The sequence below is a fragment of the Cygnus atratus genome, chromosome Z (genome assembly GCF_013377495.2).
Source record: "Cygnus atratus isolate AKBS03 ecotype Queensland, Australia chromosome Z, CAtr_DNAZoo_HiC_assembly, whole genome shotgun sequence".
Classification (NCBI taxonomy): Eukaryota; Metazoa; Chordata; class Aves; order Anseriformes; family Anatidae; genus Cygnus; species Cygnus atratus.
The window spans coordinates 52,536,643-52,562,929 of record NC_066396.1 but is presented as its reverse complement, the minus strand read 5'-3'; the positions used below and the strand labels follow the sequence as shown (position 1 = coordinate 52,562,929).

The 26,287-nt window shown below is 45.0% G+C and overlaps 1 protein-coding gene across 8 annotated transcripts in view; it reads right to left on the bottom strand.

Annotated features, from left to right (window-relative positions):
- Nucleotides 1-4,921: 4,921 nt before the first annotated feature.
- LOC118260091 (PH and SEC7 domain-containing protein 3) overlaps nucleotides 4,922-26,287 on the bottom strand; it is a 109,491-nt gene continuing 88,125 nt past the window's right edge. For 4 of the 8 annotated variants that reach the window (XM_035570083.2, XM_035570089.2, XM_035570091.2 and 1 more), the window contains 4 exons: nucleotides 25,512-25,669; nucleotides 24,535-24,679; nucleotides 21,211-21,354; nucleotides 11,372-14,765 (listed from right to left, as the gene is read on the bottom strand). In XM_035570083.2, the coding sequence (XP_035425976.1) occupies nucleotides 14,553-14,765; nucleotides 21,211-21,354; nucleotides 24,535-24,679; nucleotides 25,512-25,669 (660 nt within the window). In that variant the 3' untranslated portion in view covers nucleotides 11,372-14,552. The other 4 variants (XM_035570088.1, XM_035570085.1, XM_035570084.1 and 1 more) reach the window with 4 other exon arrangements.

Below are 26,287 nucleotides of genomic sequence, written 5' to 3'. Positions count from 1 at the left end.
CACTGGCTAGCTGCAAGGCCCCCACAGAAGCGTCCCAGCAGGATGCTTTAGTCCATACAGAGAGAGCATTCCCACCCCAGGCACAGCCCACTGCAAGCACCTGCCATAGCAAGCACCACTCAGGGAGAAGCCAGGGGTGCAGTAACTGGTGTCTACGTTACTCTGGTAATTATTCTGGTAATGACCCTGGCTCCGTCCATCCCGGTTCAGTACTTCATGTACCAGCACAGTTCAGTTCTGGATGGGATGGAGGGCAGCGTGCACCAAGAGCTGGGTGTCATACGTGCACTTCTGCTTGACAGGAATGCTATCCACAACCATCCTCAGTCATGCCCCAGTCATTATCCATAGAAATGGTTTGGGTTGGAAGGGACCTCAAAGATCACCCAGTTCCAGCCCCCTGCCACGGGCAGGGACACCTCCCACCAGAGCAGGTTGCCCAAAGCCCCATCCAGCCTGGCCTTGAACACCTCCAGGGATGGGGCATCCACAGCTTCTCTGGGCAGCCTGTGCCAGTGCCTCACCACCCTCTGAGTGAAGAATTTCCTCCTAACCTCTAATCTAAATCTCCCCTCTTTTAGTTTAAAGCCATGCCCCCTTGTCCTGGCAAAGCACTTCTCAAGTGACAGGGCACATCACGTACCTATACTGCAGGCTGCATCTACTACAAGTTTTCAGAGACATGCATCCTTGCTAACAAGCCCTGATTGGAATTCACTTGAAAATTGAAAAGTTTTTTGGTGTTGTTGTTTTGTTTGTTTGTTTTTTTGTTCATTTACTCTAGACACCTGAGCAGAGGGAAGAAGCTTGTTCAAGCCAACGAAAAATATTCACCTTCCCAAAAAGATGACAGAGCATCTCTACTGAGCACTTCTGAGCTTAGAGTCATAAGGTGAGGAGATCAGGAAGATGATTTATTCCTGAACAAAGGCAGTTCCTTCAGGGAGAAAAACAAGCAAAAACCCCATACATTTTTAGTTTGAACAATCTCTGTATGTGATGGAGGGGGAAGGGGCTTCAGCTTGGCATTGGTGTTTTTGGTTTTTTTTTTTTTTTGCTTTTCTTCCTTGCAAAGCCATTCCCACTCCAGCAGACAGTGCACAGACACAAGGATGCTGCTGTCTTCCAGGCTACAAAGCATAGACAGAAGTATTTATCTTGGCTAACTGAGCAGTTTTCTCTGAAGGTCAGCACACAGCACCCTCTTCTGACCTCATGGCAGCCCTGACAGTGTTAAAATCTCCTCTGTAAACAATGGGGGAACATGAACTTTTCATCAAAAGACAAAGGAAGGTGTCAGGCAACCTTCACAGGTGGCAGATCCTTTCTTATTAATTGATTTTTTTTTCCAAGTGATAGCTGAGTCTGTATGCATTTCAGTTGCCTCCCATGCTTTTTCTTTACAGTTTTGCTCAGTTTTCTCCTTGCCTCCGGCTTTCAAACAGCTCTTTGTTGCTCTCCCCTCAGGCAAACTCTCCTTGCCATCTTCTTTTCCCCAGAGATTTCAGTCCCTGGTGCTATATTCTGCATTCTTCTGCAGTCTTCCAGCCATCTGTACAATACATTTCACCTACATTTCAATACTGCACAGATAATGGCCCACCAGTGCCTTTACATGTGCAGACAAGTAGTGTTTGTTCTTGCAGAAAACACGATGCTTCCACACTATAGATGTCTGTCCCTGAAATTTTAACTCACAGACCCTGCTTTCCTAAAATGTCCTTTTTTTACTGTTATTTTTGCATTCTCCAGACTCACCCTTCTTAGCTTGTGGTCACTGGCAGAGCTCCTGCATAATTCATTATTTTCAAATATTCTTACAAACATCCTTGCAGTTGTCTACGTCATTAAACTTGTTGTGACTGAACCAAGTTTAAATGAGGTAGGAACTGTCCCGAAGCCTTTCTTCGATGAAACTGTTATTTCAGGAACCAACTCTCTCCATTCAGACTGCAAGATCGAGATGCCACTGATTTAGGAAACTACAGTGTCTAGTGATTAAGTAAGCCATTACTAAGAAAATGGTCTATCTATTAAAGAATCAATATACTGAATACCCAGTAAACACACCCTCTTACTAATCTGCAGTTATACCACTTTCCACATTATCACACAATTATAAAGCTGTTAATCAGCTCTTTTACATATCATGAATCACACAGCCATTATTTAGTTACTGATCCTCCACCTTTTCCTCTCCACATGACCTGTTACAAGCGTGCAAATCTGTCCCTCTGCAGCCTACCCTCTCACACCAAGTTTTTCAGACAGAGCTGATGAAGTCCAATGGGTTGTCCCACAAAACTCCCTCTGGTTTGGGTTTGTTAGTCAGTACCCCTATTATCTGCAGGCACCTGCACTCCTCCCTTCAGAATATTCCCCCATCCTTTGCTCTTCACCTGATTTTCTACCTTATTCATTATTGTTTCTATTTCTGGAACAACTTTTTTTGCCACCCTTTCGCCTCCCTTTCTCTACCCTAAATGATCTCTAAGACATGTCCCTTGTTAATTCTTTCTGGCTGGCCCAGTTCTGCTACCTCTATACCCAAGTCTGCTATTTCCAAAGTTGTTGCTGGGGCACTGTCAGCTTTATACAGTACTACTGATACACCTGTCTGGGCACAGGGCAACAAAACTCCCCTACAATTTTCCAGTTCACATTGTTAGCTTTGTATCTTCTCTATGACACATCAGTGTGCTTTGGCCTTGATTCCTCCACCTCAAGCAAGTTAAGCTCCTTGTTTTTGTCTTTTTACCATAAGACCAACAAAACAAAGACACACACCATCTCTGTACCTGATCCACCCAAAAATCAGCTGTGTAATGGTGACTAGAAGAGATATCCTAGAACAAATATGACCAAATAATCCTGGAGTGGTGGCAAGCTGCTGTGCAGTAGTTCATTTTCTCTAGGATGGCCCATTTTTTAGGGAAAGTGTTTATAATAGTGGGTGGCATAATTTTTTTCTGAAAAACATCTATTTAGCACCAAACAGACAGAGCTGGACACTGTGATGGCCTGACAAATGAAAACCTGGGCCATCATCATATCATTCCTCTTCATGATGTACCAGGCTCCGTGTTAAAAGCCACAAGGTGTTTTTGCCTTTGCCTTGCCATTTAGGAGGCCACTGCAATAAATCAATGTTCTGCTGGGTAAGAACTCTTCCAATTTCTAATCTAGAGATATCCATGACAACTTCAGACCAATGTGTGCTTTACTTTTGGGCTAAGTCACTCTGTCATGCTAGATTATTCGTAAATAGCCAGAGATGTGTAGTTTCTGTGCACTGTGGATATTTCACCTTTATATTCAAGCTAGCCCTTTCGGGCTCCCTTGGTAATTATATTCCTTACTTGGAAATGTAAACTGAAAATGGACAATGAAGAATGCGGAGAATATAAATGCATTTGTCTTTCACTTCGCGGCTGTCCTGTCATTTTGTTCTAGTTTAGTGCATTGTGAGCAACGTGACGTGACTTACGATTCCAGGCAGAAAGGGATCACTGGAAGATGCTCGGAGTTGACTTTGTCAGCTCGGAAGACAAAATAGGAAAAGATGCGTCGAGCAGCACTGACATTAACATTCATACATAGTTAAAGCATTCATCTGGGCATTAGAGGAGGCATTTAATATTTCTTCCTAAGTACAACTCCCACTCCTCCTCACCATCGCTTTGTTTAGTCCTTTCATAAAAGAAATACTAATCCAGGAGCATGTACTGGAAACAAAACTTCCAGTGCTTTGAAGTAACCAGGATGGCCAATCCACAGGAACAGCAAAGAAGCAGCTTGACTTCCCAAAGCATAACGTGGAAAAGAAAGCAATCTCAAGTGCCAGAGGTCTTGCTGTTCATCTAAAAGTAACAAGCTGAGTTTCTAGGAGGAAGAAAAATACAAAGAAACAATCATCTCAAGATGGTCAAACATTCAGAGATCTTGGTAAGAAAAAATATCTTCCCTACTATCGTTTCCAAATACAAGCTCCCAGCCCTGTTGTGTAGCTTCCCTGTGCCCTACCTGCTCTTAGAGACATCCTGTTAATTTGCCCTGTAACCCATTCAGCAGACAGCCTCCTACATTTCCACGCTGAGCCACGTCCAATGCAAGAACAGCAAACACAAAGTTGTTTGCTTTCTGTGTATTGTGCAGTCTGTTTCCCTTCACTTAGCCACTGTTTCTTACCCACTCCCACCTCTTAATTCTGTGCTTCCCCTTTTCTTTAGTGTCCCGCTTTTCTGTCTGTCATGGATCCTTGCTTCCTTCCATTCACTACGCCAGCAGCAATTCCCAACCTTGACAGTGCTCCCAAACGAACTGTCTTGTAAAAATGCTGAGGTCAACTCCCGATCGTTTCTGAATAGCTGATCGCTGCAGCCTCCCTCTACCAACCCATCTGCTGGCAAAACCATTTTTAATCAGTTAATTCTCTTCTTCGCGTCTCTTCACAGCTAAGCGGTGGTAACTTCACAGTCCTGTAACAGCCCACAGGTAAGGCCACCTCTTGCAGAGCTGCAAGGAGAGAGATGCTCCAGCTGTCCTCACATTGGACTAGTGTGCATGCCCAAACCATGCAGCGTCCTCAAAGGTTTCTGTGATAAATAAGGAGTGTTTACTGTACATTTGTGTCGGGCCACACTGGTTTCTGCTCTGGCAGAGGTATGCTGGTCCAGGCTGTGTTTCTGTAAGGTACACAGTGCCTGCTCTCTCCAGCTCAGGAAACTTTGAAGCCACTGACTGCCAGAGGTCAGCAACGTGCACTGGGAAAAGCGTTGTGCCAGCTAGTGGGTTCATATCTTCCCTGAGCAGGGCTGCAGACCCACCAGAGGCTGCTGTGAGCTGGTAGTGCCACCTTCATGTTCTTATGCATAAGAAATAACAGTAAGGGCTCCAATAAAAAACATTCAACTGCAGAAGATGAAATACATTTGGTTTATTTCTTTCTAAAGTTTGTACATATACATATATCATTATACATATGTGAGATCCTTCACTAGGGTTGCTTGAGTTCAATTACATAAAAATTATTGGGAAGCTTGCAGGCTCTCTGTTGCCCGTAAGCAACATTTATTCCAACTTATAAAAACACAGAGGAACAGAGTAATAGTCAGGAACATGGACACAAGAGAGAAGTCTACTTTATATCTCACAGTTTCAATACATCAAAGGCAAATTATTTGTCTGTATACCGTAGGCTTACTTTATCAGCAATGATAAAATAGAGGAAAATATTTATATACAGTCACCTCAAGTGAAAAATAAAGCAATGTAAACTTAAATTCCAAAATATTATTTTAAATGATATAACAATATCCCCAAAAGTCCTTCTTCCAAGGGGAAGAGGACTGATTAAGTGCCTTCATTTATCAGGAAATGATCATTCTAGTACCAGTTACATGAAGCAGAATAAGGGAGGGCATCCTGTGGTACCTGTAGAGAAGAGTGACAACTCTGCTTCAGGAAAGCATTTCTGTGTACGCAAGTATTTGTTTGAGTCCTTATGGACATCAGCAGCACGTGGAAACACCTCCCATGAACCAGGGTTTGATTTAAGTCGGCACAGCTCTGACTCTGACCACCGAGAAGCAATATGGTTTTCTGACCGTGCATGCACCCAGGGACAGGAAGGAGCGCCCTGGTGGTAGGACAGCCTCAGACACGAGACAATTACCACACCAAGAGTCAGAGCAGCAAGTTTCATGCTGCTAGAAAAGATTTAGTGATTACCTCAATGCTGCTTCAGAGCAGACCAAGAAGTTACCACAAAGCAGTGAGACCGGGACTGCGTCTCTAGTGTGTTGCATGAAAAACACTCCAGTGAGTCAGTGACGAGAATAAACTGAGTTCGAGGTTATTAGGAAGAAGGTTCCTACACTTGGCAAAAGGGACAGGAGGCTGCCCAGAGGAAAAGTCTTGCAAGGACTGCTGTTGGGCCCAGTAAGGTTAAGTCTGCACAGAAGAGATCCACAGGGTGTGTGTACACATGTGTGCAAAATGGTTTTTGCACTGCTGCTGCCAGGGGCTACTATTCCCATAGGGGTACCACACAACAGTAACTGAAAATTCAGTGCTCTTTCTCAACCCAAGGGAAAACAACACTGCATCATCTCGGGCGGAGGGCAAGTGCCAGTTCCTAACTGCAACTCTGAACACAACAGTGCTGACCCTCATCTTCCCACTTTATCACCAAGGGAGGCAGGTAACCCAAGGGAGAAGCTCAGCGCCTGAAAAAGGATTACAAGACCACAACTGACCCAACGCAAGGTGATGGGGATGTCCCTCTTCATCTCACCCTGAGCTAAAGTCCACTTGCGTCTCAGTCTTCCAAGATGTGATCACTCTGGCCAGGGTCCAGTGAAGCACACAGCCTTGACTTCACTGAGGTTGCTCAAGTGCTTCAAGTTACCTGCACCTTAAGCATTTTATGACTCCAGGTAAGAATTCCATCCTTAGGCTTTGCTCCCCCTTTCCTGGGATAATGCAGATAGTGCTAGTGTTGCACTAACTAGATAGAGCATAATAGGAAAACCCACTGGGCTTCCTCATCCCTTTACTTAGCACACCAACTTGTTAAAAGGTCGTTTAAACCTCACAAGGGAAACCTCCGGGAGGCAAACGAGATGCCCTATAGAGATATTCGTCCTGCTGCTCTTCTCTTCCACTCTGATGAGCGAAACATTCTTCTGGAAATCTGTGCAGTTGCAGAAAGAAACCCTCACTACTGCTGTACGGCTGTATCTGCAGGAGACATCACAGGCACCTGTCCTGCTTGGACACTTTTGGACACGATGTCCCCTTGCTGAATTTTCACAGAGCGAGGTCAACATTTTCAGAAGTAAAGCTGTATATTAGATCCCCAGAGTGTGATTTTCAGAAGAATCAGGCATGGATGCTCGTGGTGCAGGCATCAGCTGACACCACCAGGGAGACAGCCCAGTGTCGAGCTAGCAGAAAATACCACCCAGTGATCCTCGCTTAGACTCTCAGACACGTGCCTTTGCTTTCAACATGCAGAACAACAGGCAGCCCCTGGTGGACAACACACGGAGATCAAGGCAGCTCAAGGGATACCCTAAATCTGCAAAAGCTCTGATGACTGTTTAACCTAATTTGAGAACTAGAACAACAAGCATCCTAACAAAGTTTGCAGCTGTTTAAGTGCTTCGACAAAAATAAGCTTCAGAAAAGAATAGCAGGCTTTGGAGTGCTGAGCCACAGAAGCCATACTATACCTATGAAACACATACACACATCTATAGGCATCACTTAAACACGTTCACCAAGTACTGTAAGCCTCAGATTGTACCTCACGCAGAGAGTATTGATTTTAAAGTTTTCAAACTGCCAAAAAACTCTGTTCTTTTAGCCAAGGTTTTATCCTAGCCTCAAATAAGAGGACATAGTTGTCATGAATATGTACACACAAAACAAGAAACAAAACAAAACAAAAAGACCCATCCCTGTTCTCATCCTACAGTTTTTCAGAACTCAACAGCACTGAGCATGAGGTTTTCACAAGTGTGTAAGTGACTTCAGACTTTCACCATCGATAGCATTTGCCTGGTGAAGTGACAGACTGGGTACCGCAGATCGCCCTATTCCCAGCAAGAGGCTCCAGGGAGTCAGAGGACTTTATGTCAAACACATCTCCATAGCAGTTGGCTAGCTGCTACAAAGGATATTCATTCGGCACAAGGCAAAGCTGAAACCTTCCTTGCTTGCTTGAACAAAAGCTATCTTGTTGTGTTGGTTTAGTTTAGGTGAATTACACACAGGACCGTTGCTGCAGAGCGACTGCTAATTGCAAAGGTTTATGTCAGAGAAAAGTCATGCCCTTGTAATTTGTAGCACTTTTAGCACATGCACTGCTAAGTGATGTACTTCTCCTCAGTCCAAATAAACCTCAGGCCTGTACCCTAACTGATTCCTGGCACAGACATAACAGCAGATGCCATGGTAGGTCCCTCATTGTTTAAAAATTTATAACTTTTACAGAATACTTCACTGCTCAAAGGGGGATGACAGAAGCTCTGCGGGCTGACCTATATTTGCTCCTTTTGACCATGGCAGCAAAGTCAGGTCAACTGCGCAGCCTTTGGGAAAGCTGTTGCTTGCGCTTGTTAAGGAAGTGCTCTCATAAATAATTAACCTAAAGCCTCAGTGCAGCTCACAAAACAAATGAGCAAGGTACCTCCACTCAGGCAGGGTTGAGCTGGCCTCCTTTCACTGCTCAGCTGGATGTTGTCAACGGGAGAGCCAACTTTCACAGAAGGCCTCCAGACACAGCTCCCCAGGACCACCTCTCCTCCTTGCTTTAATTTAAATGAGCCTCTTCACACTGAGGCCGTGACACCCCTGGATGAGGGTGCTGCAGTCGCAAGGGAGAGAAGCAGCTGGCGACACAGATCGGGGCTAGTTCCCTAAGCAGCAGAGCGTACGTGGAAAAGGAAGCTGGCATTTCTAATTTCCCCCAGCACTGAGGGCAATGATGGAGAACGCTATTGCCCAGGTCCCAAAAGGTGACCAGACATGGAGGGTGGCACTGGCTTTCCGAGTGTCTTCTTATGGTATCACTGGCCGTATGGGAGATGGCCCCATGCACTGGTGCTCAGCTTGGGGAATGTAGCTTCTCTGGAGGCTGACAAAGCCTCTTCTTGCCGGAGCAAATGCTCAGAAACTCCAAGTAAAGCAGTTCACTGTACTACACTTATGCTGCTGGGAGAGATCACAGAGAGAGGAGAGGAGAGGCCAGGCATACTGCGTGAGCATGCGCTAAAAATACCCTCCATAAAGCACAAGCTGGCAACCAGCTCTTTCAAAGAAATTTCTGAGACAGCTTCTTTGGCTTGCCCCCCTCGGCAGCCTAGGCAGCTGACACCAGGACACAAGCTGAGGAGCTTCAGTCATGCTCTGGGGAGACTGGTGAAACGTGGACTGCAGAATTGCCCTCTCAGAGCAGACACGACACCCCAGAGCTCGGGGAGAGCCACACTGGGTAAAGTTCGAACAAGCAGCAACCTGTGAGACTGCTGCAGATAAGGTGTTTATACTGCCTATGCCTCTGCAAAAGCAGATGGTGTTTCTGGATACCATCTCTCTGTGCTTGGGGGGCACTGATTGAAAATGGCATCTTTTTTTTTTTTTTTTCTCCTTTTTTTACACAGCTCCCTGAAAGGTTGCAAAATGTATGACCTGATTTGGAAAGTACCCAAATCCTTGCAAAACAGCGTGTCAAAGTTTCCCCACAGCACAGCACAGGCTGCCTCTGCCTCTGAGATTTTTGGAAAGGAGACTAGGAATGTCACAAGTGTCTGGTCTGAGTGTGGGAGGAGGACCTTGCATCCATGCAGCACAACACACAAGGATCACAGAAGTCTGAAACTCTGTCTCGCACTTCCCAGCTATAACTGTGGCTGGAAATACAAGCTACAAACGAGCAGAATGAAAAAGCTGTTCAAAAGGTTATCCATTCAACACAGTACTGCCTCGGAGCAGGTTTTCTCAAGGCAAGATGGGACAGTCAAATTTTCTGGATTTCTGCAAGCATGGAAGGAAAGAGACCTGTTACACAGAAGCAGCTGAGGTGCTAAGATGACAGACAGGAGCAGCTTGACAGAAAAGGAGGAGGAGCTGTCAGACTAACTGCGATAAGGCCAAAATTGATTTAGGGATGGAGAATGCAGACATGGGTAAGCTGTAAGCTGTCTGCAGAGAAAAGCCTTCCCCGCTTTCAAGAACACTGCAGTGCAATCCCTCCAGAAATGCAGTGATAATCCTGCCACCTCTGACTTTCTCCACTGCCGCAACAACCTCCTCATCAAAGAGATGCTCTAACCAAGTGGGAACCCAGCCCCACTCGGGTGAGAGAAAAAAGCCTGATGGTTTCTAGGCAGAAGAACAACCGGTCTATTATGGGAAGGCACTGGAGCTGTGAAAAGTCACCCATCAATCCAGGTCACAAGGGGCCTCTGGAGGTCAGCTAGCTCAAACTGCTGCTTAGAGCAGGGCTCTGCTGCACACCGTGCTCCAGAAGAGCCCCTGAAGTTGGACAGGCTGCACCCTGGGAGCAGGCAGGATCAAAGAGAAAGCACTTAAGGGATGAGCTGTTACAGCCCTTAGAAAGCTTCTGGTAACCATTTACAAGTGGCTGGCTATAGATGAAAAAGTGTCTGAGTCGGAGTCGCAGATGAACAGCGTTCCCCCACAGCTCCGCTACGTTAATCACCCGGCTGGCTGACTTATCTCTCTACATCAATTAAAGACACAACATAAATACTGGATTAAAAAGCTGCAGTCATGTTCACTGGTCCGTGCGTGATTTATCTGCAAGACGCATACAAACACACAGCCAGCCCAGAGATTTTCTTTCACGATGCTGCTGAACAAAAATCCCAGCATCCTACCGGCTTACGAAGGAGAGCGCAGTTTTGGCGTTGGGAGAGTATCTCACCTGCTTTGGTTGCTGAGTGGAGGGAGGGAAGGCATCTTTGTGCTTCTCCCTCCCCTCCCTGCTGTCATGTCCAGACCCTCCTGCCGCTCCTCCTTCAGCTGGGAGAGGAGTCCACACAGAAGGTGAGCAATCAGCAGTGCTGCTGGCCCAGCCCAGCTCCCCTCCTCGCATGCCCCCTCTCAAGACGTGAGGGCAGAGCTTCTGCCTGAGCGGCGGCTTCCAGGTGCCAGGCTGCAGCAGGGAGGATGACAAGGAAGGGCGATACCTCCCCAGCAGCACCAACGCAAAGGCTGGCTTGGGGGCTGCATGCTCGCACGCACACTTGCAGTAGCCTGCCAGCTGCAGCTGAGCGAGCAGGCACTGCAAGATCTTATCACTGAGCATCCAGACACAGCTCTGCCTGGGCTGAAGGTGTCCCAAAACAAGCCTCAGGTAACTCCTGCTCACGTTTAGCATCCCCAGAAAGCCACAGGCTGCTCAGATGATACCAAGATCGGGTGCACGGTGGGGACAGCCAGGCATGCAGGGGTCCAGGGGAGGGCTGGAAATCAGCAGAGTATCCTTACACGCTGCAACGGGAGCTCCTGAGACACTGAGGTCAAACACTGATCTCTAATAAAGGCAAACATTCGGCAAAGAAAGGCAGGGCACTGGGTACCATGCAAAGCCATCTGGCCAGACTCTCCATGGCGCCACCCAACAAGATGCACCGCTGACACCCCTGGAGAATCTGCACCCACCCTTTACAATAGCATCGGGGGAAAAAAAAAAAAAAAAGCAAATGACAGTACTGCTCAGCAGATGATCCTGTTCCTAAGGGAGTCCAGGAGGCTTAGGCATTCACGACAGGATCTCCTTTTTCTCTTGGCCTCTGAAATGTGCATATTCACATGGGTGCCTGGGATGCCTAGAATTTGTAAAGCAATGGAGCAAAATGACATTAATTAAAACTTGAGCAGAACCTGACAAATTCTCAGTAAACTAATCTGCACGCCTCAACAGTCTCACCGAGGGTGCTCCAAGTTCAACAAATGTTTAATTGCTAAAAAATGCAGTGAAAAATTGCATTTGCTAAGCACAGATGAGACTTAAAAATTATACCCCAATCCATTTGCAAGTACACCTGGTAATGGAGAATAAATAACAAAAACTGAAAAAAAAATCATTTTTGCAGCTTACTTTTTGACTTTTCCTGTTATTTCAAATCATCTCCACTGCAGTGACTTTGAAAAGGAATTAACCAGTTTCTGTGTCAAAGCTGGGAAATGCATTTCACAGGAATTTTTTTTTTTTTTTTTTTTTGAGTTCAGCAATTTAACTCCAGTCTACAGCAGCAGAGCGTTTTAAAAGCTGAGAAAAAAGTTAAATGTCACCTCTTCGCCTTTTAAAGCACTGCACTCAATATCACAAGAGGTTTGCTGGGTGTGTTCCAGGATGCCTCTGAAAAGCTCATCCAGACAACCCCGCCCTGACATCCAAGCAAGGCCCATTTACACATCTGCACCTTTTTTTTTTTTTTTTTTTTTGTTTCTGCTGCATGCTTTCTGTGAAATGCCGTTATCTAAGACTGGACAAGTTTTCTTCTCAAATATGCACTCAGCATTCCCCGTGTGTCTTTTTCCCTCCCAGTATAACCTCTCTCTTCTGATTGTTTGTTTAAAACCACCAGAGTACGATGAACAGCTGCAGGGATCTCCTGGCTCTGTTTCCCCTCCACGAGCTGTTTATCTACCACACACGATTAATTCAAACAATCCCCTCCGATAAGCACTGCCATGCACCTGTCTGCACGGAGTCTCCCAGTGCAGCATGCCCCAGTAAAAGAAGGCATCTCTCTCCTTCAGCAAGAGGACTGAAGGCTTGCTCCACCAAAACCACATGCAACTTCTAAAGCCGCAGCGCTTAGTAAGCGCTGACAGTTTCTGTTCAGATCTCTGCAGTTTTTAGGGTTAGGTGCTGGCCTCCTGACTTCCAGCGTGGAGCAGCCACTCCAAGTGGCAGATGCCAAACGCATGTGCGTGTGTCCCATCATCACGCGCGGAATCAGTCCCATCCGATTCTGTTGCCGGGCTGCAACTGCAAGGATCGATTCGCTTCAACACCTCCTGGCATCTGAGTGCACGACATCTTTGTTACAGCCCGTGGTGAGCACAACATCGGGAGAGACGTTGCATGGTGGTCCTCAGCGGGGGAGGCAAGTCACGCGGTGCCTGTTCGGGTCCCTCTGTCTTTGATTGCTCCCTTTTCTGCCCACTGAGCTGACAGTTCAATAAGCTAGACTAATTGACTTGGACCCTTTGGGAAGTCTGGCAGAGCACAAATCCCATCAGATGGTAATTTTTTTTTGATGTGTGGCCCTATCAGGCTGGAAATACCAGCACATTTCTAAACAGTCCTTGCATTGATCTGGACATTTCTCTACACATTAAGAATTACTTCTATCAGGACAGCTACCCTGCACCAGGCCCAACAAAAATAATAGCAACAAACGTTTTTCAGTTGGCCCTGAACACTACCTCTCAAGGTGCTTTGTGAGAAAAGCCAGAATGCTTATACTATGCTGCAAAGGGGATGGGTGAGGCAAAGAGGGAGAGACCTGTCCGAGCTCACACAGCAGGCCAGTATCAAATCAGAGATTAAAACTGAGCGTGGAAAGTACCCGGTGAGCCAGTGTTCTCTGCAGTGCCAAGCTGCCCCAAGTTGAGAGGGGCTGGGAAACAGAAAAACGATCTCTGCGTCATCTTTGTACTCCCCTGACCCCTGTGACTCAAGACTGCCAAACACCCCAAGGATCTGCGGACCAAGCACGGCTTTGAGGTATGGAAAGCTCTGCCCGTGGTGGCCTCTCCCTGGCCTCTGCCTCCCTCTGAAAGCCTGAAGTGGGACATGCTGGAGCTGCAGGGCAGGCTTGCTCCCCGCAGGTGGAGGATAGGATCTGCCAAAGCTGAGGCAGCCCTGTGCTGGCCTCCAGGCATGGAGGAGCCAGGATGGCATCAAACCCTGGCCCAGAGCAACGACGCGTCTATACCATTCTCCAGTCTGCACCAGCCTCTTCCACCTCTATACAAACTAAAGCAGAAAAACAAGTAGCTGAGGAGAATCCCTTTCTGAAGAGAAAAGGCAAAGTGCACTGTCACTATCAGAGAAATTGCATACATCTGCACATACCAACAAGGAAACTCCTGGAAAGGGGAGCATCGGGGGACAACGTATCATAAGGCTCTATATAGCAGCTAAGTGAAGAGTGTATAGTTAAAAACTACACAGAGGCCCTTTGTCTTTAAAACACAATGCTAGTGGCTGACACCCGCAGCAGCCACCTCTGCAACCCAGGTTCATCCCAACCGGGTAACTCCTCATCTCCCTGACCACAGAGACACGACAGGTTTGGATACCCCCCAGCCTGCTAACTCGGGAGAAGACTTTTTGCTTGGAAAGAAGCAAACAAATGATTCCAATGCTGTCATCCCAGCATTGCCAGAGATTTCCAGGTTGCATTCCTTTGCCTTTGTGGGTCCAGGGTCAACGTAGTAACAATAAGCAACAGCGACTATTTACCGTAGCACCCACTGCTAATTGCCAGTACCAACACGCTCTGCGTTGTCAGGAAACCAATGTTCCCAGCACCCTAGATTCTATCCAGCCTTCTGCAGCTGCCCGTTTGCACAAATTTCTCACAGCTACAGCTCACATTCACAACACCGCAGCATTTGTCCAGTTACTTTTCCCACCCACCACGTAAATAAAGTGACAAGTGACTTGAGAGATGAAAGCCACGTGCCGATGGGAGGAGATAAATGGGGAAGAGACAGAATATACATCACAGCGCTCTACCCCTCCCCCAGCTCCTTTAAAAACAGAACACAAAAAAGTCCCGATGCTTCAATTGCTAAATGATAAATTAACAAAGCAAAGCAAAGCAGGAGCAAAGACATCTCCCACAATCTGCACAGAAACAGCAAAATATACAATAGAAAATGTCACTAACACCCTATTCAGGCAGATGCACTTAATTTTGTGAATGACAGGTTATTAAATGGAAAAATTTTGACCACCGGTACTTTGCTGCATGGCTGTTCCCCTAGCTATCACTTCCACCCTAAGTGACCTTCTGCTTAATGCTGGGTGTTTCTGGCCTGTAGTCCTTCCTCTCCGAGACATTGCGTTTCACCTTGGCACTAACTGGAGACTCCTGATTGAGCGACGGACTCGAGTGGGATTTCTTCAATCCTGGTGCGTCGTTCTCGCCTCCGCTCAGCAGCTCCTTCACCCCTTCTTTCAGGAGGCCAACGTAAATCTCATAGCGATTTTTCTGGGAAATGAAAAGAAAGGCCCGAATCAGTCTAGGAGAAATTCTGCAGAAGCATTTGAGAGACCGTCTAGGTAACATAATGGTTTCAACGGGCCTTGAAAGCTAGGAGTCTAATATGGATGCGAACAATGGTGGCTAATGTAAATTACACTGTGCAAAAAGGATTTCAGTCAGGCTGTGCCTAGGGATGCTGTGCAATTTAAGGCACTCAGTTCTGCAGCACACAAATCCCAGTGCTCTGCTGAATGGTGGCTCTCGCCTAGCGGGAGTGCATGGTGATTTCTGAGTAACAACACCAAGCAAGACCTTGCTGACCTTAGTCATGCTGAGTCACCTCCTATGCTCACATATATTGAGACGTTACGTGCCTGAAGAAAGCATGGAGTTAATGTGCAGCAAAATGGACTAAGGGACAACAAGAATCATGCTCTGGATGGCTACATCTCCCCCCTGCAACCCTCCATTCCCATCAGCGGGTCCTGCTTTTCTGAATTCAGCCCAAGGGGTAGAAACCAAAGCAGGGTCCTTTTAATCTCAAACTGTTCCAGCTCAGCCACCGCTGAGCCCTTGAGAAGATGCCACGCTTTGAGAAGGAGAAGCAGATGAGAGGGATGTGAGAGCAGCAGGGAATATTCATTCCCCTGACAGGACAACTAATGATGAATGATAAAGGGTGCTCTCTGTCCAGACATTTTCATTTTCTTCACTTTACCATGCCCCATTCCTGCTTGCTCCAGTTCCTTCTCTGGAGTGGAGCTTTCCTGTTCCAATGGGAAGACTTTGCTCTATTGTGTCACGGTAACACCTTTCCGCACAGAACATCTCAGCAAACAACAAATTGAAAGTAGATTAACAAAAGAGCACCACGGGGCCTCAAAACCATTACCTGGAGCAGGAGGTGTTGGGAACAGAGCAACCCACCCCTTGGCATTTGTTCAATAACCTGACCGTGACATAACCACTAAAGACATAATGCAGGCATTGTAATGAAGGTGATCTCAGTAGGATAGGGGCCGGCGAAATGAAGTATAAATATTTCCACTGAAAACAGCTGCCAAACTGTTATGTTCCTGACTAAGCAAAAAGTGCTTAGCGAAAATTCTTCCAATTTGTAATAAAATAAAAAATGCCAGGTAATAATACTTATTTACAGGCAAAAAAAACTAAAATCTTTGCAACTACTTTGAAGAGTAGAATATAAAGCAAAAAAAAAGAGAAAATGTGACTGTGTTTCCAAAGAGTCCTTTGAATAAACAAAAGCACATAGAGGAGGATCATAAAAGAATACACCTAAAAAAATAAAAAAAAGCATTCTTATCAATTCCGTATTTGGAGCTCCAGAGACAAAGACAGTAAGCAGGTAAGATGTGTCATTCAATATGAAAGGAAATGGAGAAACAGCAAGCAGAAATCTGACAATGCACTGGGCTGATGAATGATTCATCACACAACGAATGGGACGCCACTGCAAAAAAAAAAAAGCCAAGACAGTGCTCTAACCCCAGTATCAGCATAATATTCATCAAGGGAGAGGAGAACATTACTGCCATATGGAATTTTACTTGTTGTTGGTCCAGTAAACACCACTGGGGTCACAAGACCTGGCAATAAGAACAGAAATCCAGGACCAGTTTCTTCCCTGCACTTCTGTCAGTGGCCATTTTACCATGGACTCTGTGGGCTCATGATTTCTGTCTTAAATAAGCAATGCACCTGAAAGTTTCTCAATTGATTTCAGCTGCAAACTTGCTCTTTTAATGGTCTGACATTTGAAGCTATGTATTCAATTTGGTGAAATTTTTCCTTAAAAGAAAGCAATCTGAAAAATTCTGTCAAGAAAATAAGGCAGATTAAAAATGTTCTAAAGCTTTTGCAATTTGAAGACAATGTATGTACTGTACATATTTCTGAAGACTGAATGTACGTAACGAAGATGAGATGAGACAGCCATCCATCAGATTTCTGACTTCACCTCTCACTGACAGTGCTTGAAACATCTCTCGCTCATAACTTTGCCATTCTGAGCAATCATAACCTGGAGTAGCACTTTTTCAGACAACAAACAAAGAGGAAACATTCTTTGCTTGGTTTTTACAAGCAAAAGCACCAGCAAGGAAAAATGATCAAGGACACACCCCTGAGCAAGGACCAGGCAACTCCTTGTTCACCTCCCCTCACAAGGAAATGCCATCTCTTGTATTACATCAGGAATAAGAACTCAGGTGGTTGAATGAAAAGAAATTACAAGAGCCTACTGAAAAGGAATCTTGCTTCTTCCTCCCTAATGGGACTATGCTGCTTCCTTTGGAACTAACAGGTCCTTTTTGCTGTGCTTGGGGATGTACGAGTCTGGACCTTTGTACACTGATGAAAGGTCTGGCCTGCAGGTTCTGCCTGAAAGAGACAAGTACAAAATACTGCCTTACCTGCCTCTTGTCCTTTTGCTGGAACCTCATGCAGCAAAGTCCATCACCAGTTCCTGACTGACCCTGACAGCACTTTGTTCTGAAGGAAAGGTGTGGAAATCCCGAAACTGGTGGAAAGTTTCCATTCAGGATTTTTGTATAGCTCGTTTTTTTTTTTTCTCTCCAAACTGCTGAACTGATACTTGAACATGGTCTGTGAAATCTGTGCCAAGTGTGAAGGTAATTCAGCACTGCACAGCTGCACCTTGAATCACTGTCTCACACCCAGCTGAAGTTGGTACCACCGTTTACCTGCTTAGACAGGCATTCTTGCAGTGCTGGTCACAGATTTGAACCATGCAGTTTGACTGCTGTTCAAGGGTCTCACTAGGGGAGAAGATATCTTTTGTTTCCTGTGCTATACTGGTTCTGCTTTGTACTGAGGAATCTGAGACATAATTCTCTAAATAAAATTGACAGAAAACAGAAAACAAACACACACACACACACACACAACAACCTCTTTCTCTATCAGTCCTTCCAAACCATCAGACACTATAGCCTATGTTTCATCCTAACTCATCGTGCTTCCAGGAGTGATAGAAAATAAACTTTGAGTCAAGGGCCCAAACCCAAGAAACTCTTTTGCTCTCCTAAATTGCACAACACCCCTATGGAGGGTAAGTGTGTGGCTTAAATGTGCACACCTGAGTGCTGTGTTCAAAACTGACTATGCCATTGATCACAACCCTTTGATCACTGCTGTTCAACCAGCTATCACATTGGTCAGGCACAATTTCGCCTTCATAAATCCATACTGATTATTGCTAGTCACCTTCTTGTCTGTAATGCTTTTGGAAAAGATTTCCAGGAGAATTTGCTCTACCACCTATTACCTGGATGGGGAAGAATCTAGCCACCCTGTAGTTCCCTGTACCTCGCCCTTGCTGAAGATAGGAATTTATTTTCCTCCATTCCTCAGGAATCTCCCCTGATCACCAGGACCTTTCAAAGGCAAACAAGAATGGCCTCCCAATGACATTATCCATCTCCCTCAGAGCTCCACTCATGGGCGCGACCCATCAGATCCCATGGATGTGTGCGTATCCAGCTTTAACTATTGCCTGACTTTATCCTCATTCCCCAAGGGTAAGTCTTCCTTGCTCCAGATTTTCCCATTGGGCTCATGGTCTTGCAATTGCTGAAGGCTAGTCTTACCAGTAGAGACCTACACAAAGAAGACATTGACTACCTTGGCCTTTCCCTGTCCTTTGTGACCAGGTCCCCTACTTCATCACAGGCTCCAGCTAGGACACATATTTTCCCTGTTTGTTCTGCTGCTAATGTACCCGTTGAAACCTTTCTTCGTGACCTTCACACCTTCTGACAAATTCAACTTCACTTGGGCTTTGACTTCCTTAAACTCAACCTCACGTGCTTGGACAGTACCTCTACATTCCTCCTATGTCATTTGCCACTGCTTCCACTTCTGTACATTTTTATGGTTGATTTTTTTTTCAGGAGCTCCCTGTTGATCCATGAAGGCTTTCTGCCACTTCTGCTTGGTTTCTGGCTCATCAGGGTAGAGCATTCCTGAGCTTGAAGGATATGATACTTGAAAACTGATCAGCTCTCCTAGAGCCCTCTTTCCCCCAAAGCTATATCCCATAGGATTCTTCCAAGCAGTTCCCTGAACACGCCAAAGTCAGCTCTCCTGAAGTTCACGGCTGTGACCCTACTCTTTAATCTGACAACTCCTTACAGGACCCTGAAGTCCACATCTCATAGTCACTTGCTGCCATGGTTGTCCCTGACCTTCATATGCCCAACCACTGCTTCCTTACTCATAAATAAGAGGTCCGGCGAAGTGCCTTTCCTTGTCTGCTCCTCGACCACCTGTGTTAAGAGGTTGTTGTTGCTCTCCAGAAACCTCCTGGATTGCTTGCACTCTGCTGTGTTGTCTCTCCAGCAGACATCATGGTGGTTGAAATTGCCCAGGAGACCAGGGCCTGCAAACACAAGGCTTCTTCCAGAAATTTGAAATGGCCTATCAGACAACCAACACAATGTCACCGGTCTTGGTGCGCACACTAATCTTGACCCACACGATCTCAGCTGGCTCGTTACCCCTCCCTGCACAAAGCTTCATGTGATCCTGCTGCTCACCCACATAAAGTGTGACTCCCCCTCCACTCCATCCATGCCTGTCCTTCCTAAAAAGCCTGTATCCATTCATGGCAGCACTCATGTTGTGTGAACTATCCAATCAAATATCTGTGGTCCCAATGAGATTGTAGCCTGCAACTGCACACAGATCTCTAATTTATTCTGTTCATTTCCCATGCTGTATGCATTAGTGCACTGGCACTTCAGAGGCATCTAGCTGTACTGCTTTCTCAAAAGGGTATGGGAGCTTTCCCTATAATGTTGTCCTGTGGGCACTTCCTTAATTATGTACTGTGTGTGAGATGAACCTGCATTAGCCCTGTTTTGTTGATTATGAAGTTTTTCTTCTTCACATCATTGTGTACCCTTCGCTTACCAGCCCTTTCCACCACCTCCTCATTTGATTGTTTATCAGATCATTTCATATATGTGGGATGTGGAAAATCAAACTGGCCAACTGTGCTCCCTTTACAAAACATCAGGAACACACCAAGCTCACCATATGCAACAACAGCAGCCCAGAGCTACAGCAAAATCAAACTCAAAACAAGGGGCTACAACCTTCCTCTGCAACAGCAAAAGTACACAGCCAGTCAGCCCAGGAGCAAAAAGAGGCCCTCCAAAACAATAATAATACATATAATACATGGTGAGAGGCTTACTTCAGCTCTGAAGGCTTGTGTTACCTCCACCATCTCTTTTGGTGGTCCCCTGACTTGTTACCTGGATGGAGTTTCACTAAGCCACAGCCTTAGTCAGAACTGTTCGTATGTCTGGGGAATACAGGAGAGAGCTCTGAGCTTTTCAGTCCACTAAAATACACACCCTTTGCCCGAGATAGAGAAGAGAATATCAGTTACAGCCTGAACGAAAACCAGGAGCCACAGAAGTCCCTGCTCCAGGACTCCTCTACTCCACTGTCAAATTGGTATGCTCATTCCCATGAAGAATTCTCTCCTTCCAGGCAGAAGGCAGCTGTCTCTGTCAGCAGTTGATTAAGGGACCTTTCTCTCTGCAAACACAGCCAATAAACTTTAATCTCTTGGAACCTCTATGGATCATAACAGAAAATACCTTTGCTCTTTCTTCAGTAGGCGGACATTCCTTGTAAGGCAGTGCCTGCCTTAAGATCCTTTCAGATCCAAGGCAACAATGACTTGCAGTTCTGTGGGAAAACGCTCAAAGGTGCAGCCATGAAAAACACCAGCCATCTGCTGGGCTGCCCAACCCTTCCCACATAGCCCTACAATGTGACAGATGCAGTAAAAGATAAAAGCTGCTGTCAGAATCTCAGAACAATGTCCCCGTACAGCTGCCTAAATTGCATCAGTCACTCCTATGATCTTTAATTCTACCCCTTCACCTGCTCATCCTGATGTCTAGCTCACTGGTAGACAACACAAATAGCTCTCAAGAGGCACGCCTATGACATAAGTTTTAGAAGAGCTATTCCTTCAGAACATACAAGATATGCAAGATAATCATTATGATCTGCATTACTCCACAATGCAGTAACTCCAGGTAACGACTGGAGTCCCACCACAGTGCACAACACGTAGTCTTACAACATATGACAAGCTTTTCAGGCAGGAACTGTCTCGTCTTCAAAGAGATAAAACAGGCAAGGACAGAGGGTCATGTTTTTCCATTTTATAGATAAGGAGTTAAGCCCACAGCCAAATTCACAGGAAGTCTTTATCAAAAGAAAGAACCGCATCCCAACTTCTGGGATTGCTGTGACATATCTGTCAAAAAAGAATATCCTCCTCGGTGGGTAAAGGTGAAAAATGAAGAACTCCTGGATTGTATCACAAATATGAGACCAGCTCCATCCACACCTAAAAAGTAAAAGTAATAATGTTTCCCATACATACCTCAAACTCCAGATAGTGGTCTTTCAGTTTGTAGTCATCTACTTCCTTTCCTTTCAGCTTCTTGTCAGGAGGATAAGAGCGATGTTCAGCAAGCTCAGTGGAGATCTGCTTCAGCTTAGCTTCATGGGATTTCAGCTGTTCATCCTTCAGAAACACATGAAGCACATAAATTACAGAATATAAAATATTCTATAAGCAAAGGAAAGTAAAGAGAGATCCTTGTACAATAACAAGTAATTTCTTTCTTTCTTTCCTTCTTTCTCTCTTTCCCTTAACTGATTTTAATTAGATTGATCAGGCCTGTTTTCCCAATCCCCTGTCCCCAATAGCTCTCTCAAAGGCATCCAAGCAAAGTGGCCAACTTTGCAGAAAAACTCAGCAGTGAGCAGATGCCACTGGGAAGCATAGCAAACCTGTCATCTCTTGCCTTGCTGAGAGCAACGGAAGCAGCTTGCTGTAGAGCATTACTGACAACATGACACTTCTGCTCTAATACATTTTTGGCAAATTAATTAAGGCTGTTAATACAGAGTCAGACCGAGGGCAGAACGAGACACGCAGAGACCCTGCCTCAGGTCTTTGCAATATAAAAGTAGCTCCTTACAGGACAGAGAGGACAGGGTCCTCACTTCCATTTCTATACTACCAAATGCTCTCCAGTCTGTGTTTTCCATTTGTTCAGAACAATGCAATGAATCCAGGAAAGGAAGGGTTGTCCTCTCCTAAAAAGGCATCTCATTTTGCTAAGCTGCTACCAGCTTTTTTCCCACTGTGCAGTTGGAGAGAGCGAGGAGCTGCTACTCCCTCTTTCTAGGCAATTTCCTTTATCATAATCCCAGGCCCACTCACTTCCTCCAGTCCATCTGTCAGCTAACCTTCCATCAGCTCAGAAGGTTTCCAGCTCCTGCTGCATGGCCTTCTGGCCATCTCTAGGCTTGGATCTAAAATTATGTTTGATTTAGGTAAGTCCAAAATATAGACACAATCATGCAAACCTCAATGACTTAGGCAGAGTCAAAACAGCAGGTAGCACCCAGCTCAGATAACAAATATTTACCTAGCCTCAGAAGAGGGGACTGCTGCCAGTAGTTGTCCCCCAGTGGTGTGGATGTGCAGCTTGCAGCTTCAAGCCTCTATCAGACATGTCTGCAGCGCACTGAGTCACACCAAGGACTAAGCCTTTTAGCTCACTGAATTGGAGCTGCAGAAAAGAGCAGAAAGGGGAAAACTTCTACAGAGGACAACAGCTGATTCCCAGCTAATCTTGTGTTTCACCTTTCTTTTTGCAAGAGGACCATAGAAGGAAATATGTGGGATAATTTGCCTCCGCCTATACATGGGTGGGCTCGAACTGATCTCTGTTGACTGCCAAAAATCCTTGTTGCTGTTAGTAACTACCCTGGATCTGCTGTTTTTTCTTTAAGTATCCAATCACTTCTTACTTCATGCTAAATTGCTGGTCTCAGTGACATCCTGTTGCAGTGAGTTCTCCAGTATGATGACAGGAGGTCTTTGAGAAGCCATTAATTTGGCACTTGTAATTTCCAGGGCAGCAGCCCTTTGGTGTTTTTTGTGTGTGCATGCACACCCTCAGAAAGAAGGCAAACAAAGCTACGAGATCCTTTCTACGCTGGTTGTTCCTTTACATATAGTTTTGTCACATCCCTCTGGACTAACCAAGATCAGAGACTGAAAGCAAACTTGTTACAATGATCTTGTACAACCTGTCATGTCCACCCTCTCTCCCTTGCCTATGTTATGTTCTCAAGGCATCCTGACTTCTGTCTGACTGGGAAAAAGCCCCCTGATGAAGTACTGTGCATCGTGATTCAGTCCACGAAATCCTAAACAGCAACCAGAGGGATTTGACAATTCATATTTTTTGGTCTCCAAAATGAGAAGCAGCCTGCTGGCAGCTTTTCCGCACTGACAGATAAAAGCAGACATGTTTCTGCTTGTCTTTGAATTTATCTGCTTTGAACACTTAACATTCTTCTGCCTTTAGCTAAAACAGCTTATCTTATTTCACTTTTTCTGTCTCCTCTTCTTCAACATGCAAACCACAGGGCTATATTCTATTTTTTCCCTTTCCAGATTAAACAGAAACAGTGAGACTAGGAAACAATGTGCTAAATGGAACAATCACACAGAGCAATGATGAGTAAAAAGGCTTTTTTTGGTGACTGGGGGTAAATTATTGAAACCCCATAACAGTATATAAAAAGTATATATGAGTAAAAGGACAAGTTATTATTATCCTGTATGAGACGTTTTAAACTTTAACCCAGAATAGAAGATAGAAAGTCGGTCACCACATCACAAGGAAAACGGCTATTGCCACAGAGAGGGAAAAAGCAGGGGCGACATAAAAACACCCTCTTAGGGAAATGCAGATTATGAGATAATGGTTTCTAAGGAGTGTTGCTAAGCTATGAAGATGGCAAAGATGCATTTAAGAAGCAATCCAGCATGAGGAGATGACTAAAAGTTACAGGATTTTATTTGTAAAATTATATACCTAGGACTGGGATCTATCCCCTCTGCCATTCTGTCAATCTGATTGACACAATCAATAGTGGGTTCCTGTCAATGCAGGAGGAACAGCAGGCATTCATCACATCAGAGTACACAGAGCTATAGGTGCAAGCACCAGGCACAGCCAGTTTGAAAACAGCAGAAGCAGGTGTTTGTTCATGCAAGAAGTAATAGATGTGTGAAACTCCCTGCCACAGGTTGTTGCGGAAAATAAAAGGTTATATGATCACAAGGGAAAACCATGGATGCTCATGTAAGAGACAGTTGATAAATAGACATAAAAGAAGAAATCCCTCAGCTGATAAGGATTGGAGTCCGGAAAAGTATTATGGGAAAAATATAATTCATGTTTAACTGATGAAATCAGCTTTCGCCCTTTATCACCCCAATAACCCAAACACCCAGGAATATATCCATTTCTTCTGAAACAAGTGGCAATAAACTCTCAAATTCATAAAATCACCAGTCTGACAGTATTTGAAATGTACTCTGCAGAGCTATACCCTTGGGATAAAAATCCTATATCTAGTACTAGGTATAGTAGTGGTTGTTTCTTTCCTTTGGAAATATAAAAGAATTATACTCAAGTCTTCTCCTTCTCTCCCCCTACTTAAAATCTTGGCTCAGGAAATGAGCAGAGATTTACCCTGCTAGCAGACGTCCATGCAAACCTATTTATCCTACAAATATCAGCATTGACAGGAACAAAACAAAGTTAAGAACCACCTTCCAGGCCCCAGCCAGTCAGAGAAATCTCCATCACCTACCCTCCATATAAAAACAGCTCACCTGAGATAGCTTCGTTGTGGTAGCTGGCAGGAGTGGGCGACTGAACTTCTTCTGAGAGCCAATTGCTGCTGGAAATGGTGGTGCAGAGAAGACAGCAGCCACACAGTTAATCTTGTTGATCCAGGCCTGCATTTCTTCTTGGCTCCTGGGGAAGAAACACATACTGAGAACCTGTTGACTCAGCCTCCTCTCCATCTTCCCTACCCCTTCAATGGCACTTTTAAAGTGAGAACATGAACAAGTTTTAGTCTGATGAGTCTTTTGGCTCTTGTGAGCAGTTAGCGTCCATAACTCACCCTAACATGCATCTTTTCCTAATCCAAACCAAGTGACACAGGAAACAGAGGCAGAGAATGCCCTAATTCAGATGTGTGTCCTAAGGTCTTAGCTGTTCTGTACCCAGCAGATCTCTAGGAGGTTTCATGTGGATCTCAGTAGAAATAGGCTAATGTAGAAAACCGATGCACAGGTTTTTAATGCCAGAAGCAAAAGGCAGGTCATCTGTTCTGTCTGGATATCACAGCCTGAAGAACTTAATCAAATTACTCTTGTAATAAGTAGTAACTTTGTTTCTGACCAAAGTGTATCTTCTAGAAAGACATCCGGCTGGGTCCTGATGACATCAGGAGCCAGAATCCAAGACTGCCTTCGGTCATTTGTTAAAATGATTAATCACCCTGACTGTTAAAAGTTTGTGCCTTGTTTCCAAATTGAATTTCCTGCAGCTTCAGCTTCCAGCTGCTGCATCTTGTTATTCCTTTCTCAGCTAGATTAAAAAGGTTCTTAAAACCTGATCTTTCTTTCTCATGAACTACTTGTGCACTTTAATCAAATCACTACTTAATCTTATTTCTGATCAAATAAACAGATTGAACCTCTTAAGCCTCTGCTTTAACTTGTCCAGGCACGAATTTACCCCTTCTAAAGAACTGCCTTCTTTCCTGAACTATTGGCACAAATCAAAAGAGAGCACTTACTGGGCTTGGAAAAGCAGGACCCTCCAATCTGCTGTTTTAAGCTTGAGGACATTGGGTTTCTTCTCATAGTCTGTTGCCTTGGATGCCAGCGCATGATGCACGCTGACTGCATTCTTCAGATCTTCCTCCGACAAAGCCTTTTCTGGCTTGTACTCATCCTACAGGAATTAACAAGATAAAAAATGGCATCTTATTTCTCCATGTGCTACTCCTCTTTCCTTAACCTAAGAAAAAACCTTGTTGCATAGTCATGAGAAGTACTGAAGTATGTGAACTGAATGCAGTATGACTTGAGCACTTGCAGTTCCCACTGCTTTTTAAATCTCCTTTTTTGTTTTTGGGTGTTTTTTTTTTTTTTTGGCCTCTTTGTAAGGGAGAGAAGTAGTTCTACTACCTGCCCAACAGAAAAGACGTGAACAAGGAATATTTGATTATCACAGTAGCTATGGACTATTTGTCTTCACTTCAGGAATCCTTCATGGACAGGTCTCCAACTCCACTACTCAGCTGCTAGTTCCTGCTTGAGTTCTCACTCCCGTTACTCAATTTTTATTTTTCTTAATTATCTTTGTACTTCTTTCTAGATAGGCCCTCAACAGCACAGAAGCCTTCCTATCAATCTCCACAAAGTAAATATAGCAACATCATTTAAATCTCGCTTTTGCTATGATACCAAGGAGGCATAGTGCTAGCAGTGACTGGTCTGCCAATGCACTGACAGTCTTACGACCCAGAACCATCACATCTTCTTTGCACATCATCTTCGATCTGTACCC